At 64.0% G+C, this 3,500-nt stretch overlaps 2 protein-coding genes across 3 annotated transcripts in view; both read left to right on the top strand.

Moving 5' to 3' along the window:
- Positions 1 to 1,012: 1,012 nt before the first annotated feature.
- SLC5A3 (solute carrier family 5 member 3) overlaps positions 1,013 to 3,500 on the top strand; it is a 17,963-nt gene continuing 15,475 nt past the window's right edge. The window contains exon 1 of one of the 2 annotated variants that reach the window (XM_017833105.1): positions 1,013 to 1,375. The gene's annotated coding sequence lies outside the window, so the exon portion shown is untranslated. Of the gene's footprint in view, positions 1,376 to 1,983; positions 2,098 to 3,500 lie in introns of those variants that run through there. The other variant, XM_017833104.1, reaches the window with a different exon arrangement.
- The window catches only part of MRPS6 (mitochondrial ribosomal protein S6), a 47,780-nt gene continuing 46,158 nt past the window's right edge, over positions 1,879 to 3,500 (top strand). Inside the window, exon 1 of the mRNA XM_017833106.1 lies at positions 1,879 to 2,097. Coding sequence (XP_017688595.1) covers positions 2,053 to 2,097 — 45 coding nt within the window. The 5' untranslated portion in view covers positions 1,879 to 2,052. The remainder of the gene's footprint in view (positions 2,098 to 3,500) is intronic.

The following is a 3,500-nucleotide window of genomic DNA, read 5'->3' as shown; positions in this document are numbered from 1 at the left end:
GCACCTGGAAGGTGGGAATGGCTGGGATACCTGGGCATTCCCACCTCCACTGGGAACCCCCACCTGCATTTCCTCACCAGGAGCTCGCCAGGCCCCTGTTCAGAACGAGGAAGAAGCTCAGGCCAGACACTGGAATTAAAAAAAGGAAGCAAAATAACCCAGGGAGGGTTCGTGCCGTGGTGAGCACCAAGAGGCAGTAAATTATCCCTGTCAGCTGCCTGGCAATTAGTGCCTGAACACGGGGGTGGGGGGTGGGAGTTTGGGAATACGTGGAAACGCTTCCGCACAGGTAATTTATCTTGTAGCAGAACCCAAAGCAGCTCCCAGGACTCCCACAGGCCTTGTCGTGCCTGTAAGGCACAGGATGTGTTGGGAACTACTGCAAACTCACAGCTGCTCGAGGGGAGGAAGGCCCACAGCGGTGCCAGGGCTGGCTGTGCTGCCAGTCACCGTGGAAAGGGCTGGGAGAAGTTTTCCACTTGCAAAACCTGCCCTGGGGATTTGTTTCGGGGACTGTGGTACCACTCCCGGGCAGGCAGAGCGAAAACAAGCGACCCTGGGTATGGGAAGGGCACGGGTGGGGTTCCCAGGTGAGGTGTGAGGCCTCCCTGGATGGGCTGGGATTTCACAGAGAGTTCATTAAAGTTTTTTAATGTTGAGTTCTGCTGCCTTCTCTGCTTCCCCTTGGCCACAGCGTGGTGGCTCTGCTCTCTCATCCCTCTTTTCTGAGGACTTCCAGGCAATGAGGGCTTCAACACCTTGGGCAGAAACTTGTCTCTCCTGGGCACACGGTAGCTCTGTGAGGGCAGGGAATACCTCTGGAGGGACAAATCTCTGCTGCAGGTGAGAGAAAAAGTGTCAAAACGAGCCTGATGCACCCTCAGAGCCCCCAAACCCCTCCTTTGGTGGGTGCAGGTGGTTGCACCTTCCAGCACAGCCCCAGCTGGACGCTGGTGTCGGATGTGCTGCTGACAGAGGGGATCTGTCACTGACCTTGGGGTCTGAGGACAATGCCAAGGGTGTGTGCCCAGCTGGGAAGGGTTTGTCCAGAACCTCCCTGGCCGGGAGGACCCGGCACCAAGGCCAACCTCGGGTCCGGCACCCACCGGAGCGCCGGGCGGTGGTGGGCACTGACCAGGCTCCCCAGGGCAGTGGGCACGGCCCCGAGGCTGCCAGAGCTCCAGGAGCCTTCGGACAGGGGAAGACTTCGGGGTGTCCCGTGAAGGACCAGGAGTCGGACCTGACGATCCCCGCGGGTCCTTCCCAACTCGGGATACTCTGTGATTCCACGGGCTCAGGCACCTCCGCCCAACGGACGCGACCGGGTGCGCGCTGAGGCGCCCCGGGGACGGGGGAAGGTTCTGGAAGACCCCAGGTCAGAGCGGGCTGGGCGCATCCCTGCGCGGCGGGAGGTGTCTGTGTCCGTGCCCGGGGGATGGCGCGGGGTGACCGTCACGGCCCCCCGACCCCGGCCCGCTCCGCCAGCCCCGGTGACTCCGCGGCGGGTCCGGGGTTGCCGCCCCCGGCCCGGCCCGGCCCCTCACAGCCCCTCACGGGCCGGCCCGGCCGCCCCCCCCGCGCCGCGGCGGGCTCGGGGCTGCGTGAGGGGGGAGCGCGGGGGGCGGGCGGGCGCCGTGGAAATTTCCACTCCCTGCAGCGGCGGCGGCGGGCGCGGGGGGCGGGCGCTGGCCCCGGGCCCCGCGGGGGGAGGACGGCGGGGTCCAGCCCGGGGGGTCCGGTGCCCGCAGCCGCCGCCTCCCCCTCCCCGGGACGCGGGGCAGCCCCCGGGCCCCCCCGGGGCCGGTCGGGCGGAGGCGGCGCTTGGCGCGGGTTGGGCCGAGCCTGCGCAGCGCCGGCGCCCTTTAAGCCGCGCCTGCCCGCCCGGGTGTCTGTGCAGGGACCGACCGCGCGGGAAGGAGCCCGGGGACGCGCCTTCCTCCTCCTCCTCCTCTTCCCTCCTCCCCCTCCTCCTCCTCCCGCTGTCCGGCAGCGCCGCAGCCCCCTCCTCCCCGCCCCGTGCCCCCCGCGCCTCCCGCCGCCAGCGGCTCTAAGATGCCCCGCTATGAACTGGCTTTGATCCTGAAAGCCATGCAGAGGGTGAGTGAGGGAGAGGAGACGGGAGGCAGGGAGGGAGGCAGGTGGGACCCGGCAGACCCCCCGATGTCCCCCGGCGTCCCCGCGCTGTCCCCGCGTGGCCCGGCCGGCCGTGCCCGCCCTCCCCCGGCGCTGTCGCAGCGCTCCGCGGGCTCCCCATGTGTCCCTCCGTGCCCTCTTCCCCCCTTCCTCATTCTCCCTTCCCTCCCCGCGCCCTTGCAGAGTTTGCCGAGTTGCTCCCCGAGAGCCGCAGTCCCCTTCCCCCCCCTTCCCCTCTGCTCCGCAGGTAAGGAGATCCCTGGCTCGGCGACACGGATGCGTTTCTCCTTCCTCGCCCCCCCGCCCGGTGCAGGTGAACTTGGCCCTTCCCGCGCCCCTCCACATCCATCGCCCTCCCTCTCCCGGCGCTTCTCCATCACCTGCCGCGGGCACCTCGCGGGGCCGCAGCACCCCCGGCCCCGGGTCCCTTCTCCTTCGGGAGGCCGTGGGTTGATCCCTGCAGCTCCCGGTGGCGGGTTCCACGCCGGGGAAGCAGCAGCCGGGGATGGATTTTTCCTCCTGCCGTTGCCGGCACCAGTTGAGCGGGGCCGATACGGCGCCGTATCGCCCGTGGCAGGGGCTCCTTGGTGTCGCCGCCGGCCGTTGGCGCTGGTTTTTGGCCGAGCGGTGATAAAGCCGCGGTGGGAGCTCGGTTCAGATGCTCTCGCCGTTCCACAAGAGCTGAGTCAATGTGTGGTGGTGGAGGGGGGGCGGGGGGGCTCGTGTGCATGTGTGTAAAAATAATAATAATAATAATAATAAAATAGGGACAGCTCCGCGTAGATGGAGGGTTTATTTGGGAAATCAGAGGTGATACTGGCCCTTCTCTAGTAGCTTCTATAGCCTTTGTTTATCTGCTACTTTCCAGCTTAATGTGCAGTGCTGGTGTTGGAATGTAGCGCTCGTGTTAGGCTGGAACCCTCTGATCCAGCCCAGCGTGGAGACATAGTCTTGGATTTAACCTTCACTTGTAACACACACGTAGATCTGCCGTGGAGCAGCGGGAGCTAAACATCATCCCTGTGTTTCTCTGGGAGTTCTGGGAGCACGTCTGGATGTGCCGCATGCACTAGTACATTTCCATTCATTTTACATGGACCAGCCACATGTCAGCGTTGGCTTGGCTTTTTTTTTTTTTTTTTTTTTTTTTTTTTTTTTTTTACCCCGTGGTTTAACTGCAGAAGCCGTAGTAGAAACATCTCACCTGAGTCCTCTAGTGGAGAAACCCAGCAGCAATTTAAAACGCGGGTGACATTGCTGCCCCACCTCAGAGCAGCCTTCACTCCGGGGGAAAAAAAAAAACCGCTGCTTTTTGGCTCGGTTGTCAACGTGTAATTTTCTTTTCCGTGTATTTTTTTTTTCCCCCG

Source organism: Lepidothrix coronata, unplaced genomic scaffold, assembly GCF_001604755.1.
Source record: "Lepidothrix coronata isolate B3197 unplaced genomic scaffold, Lepidothrix_coronata-1.0 Scaffold211, whole genome shotgun sequence".
In the NCBI taxonomy this organism is placed as follows: Eukaryota; Metazoa; Chordata; class Aves; order Passeriformes; family Pipridae; genus Lepidothrix; species Lepidothrix coronata.
This window is presented reverse-complemented; position numbering and strand designations above follow the sequence as displayed.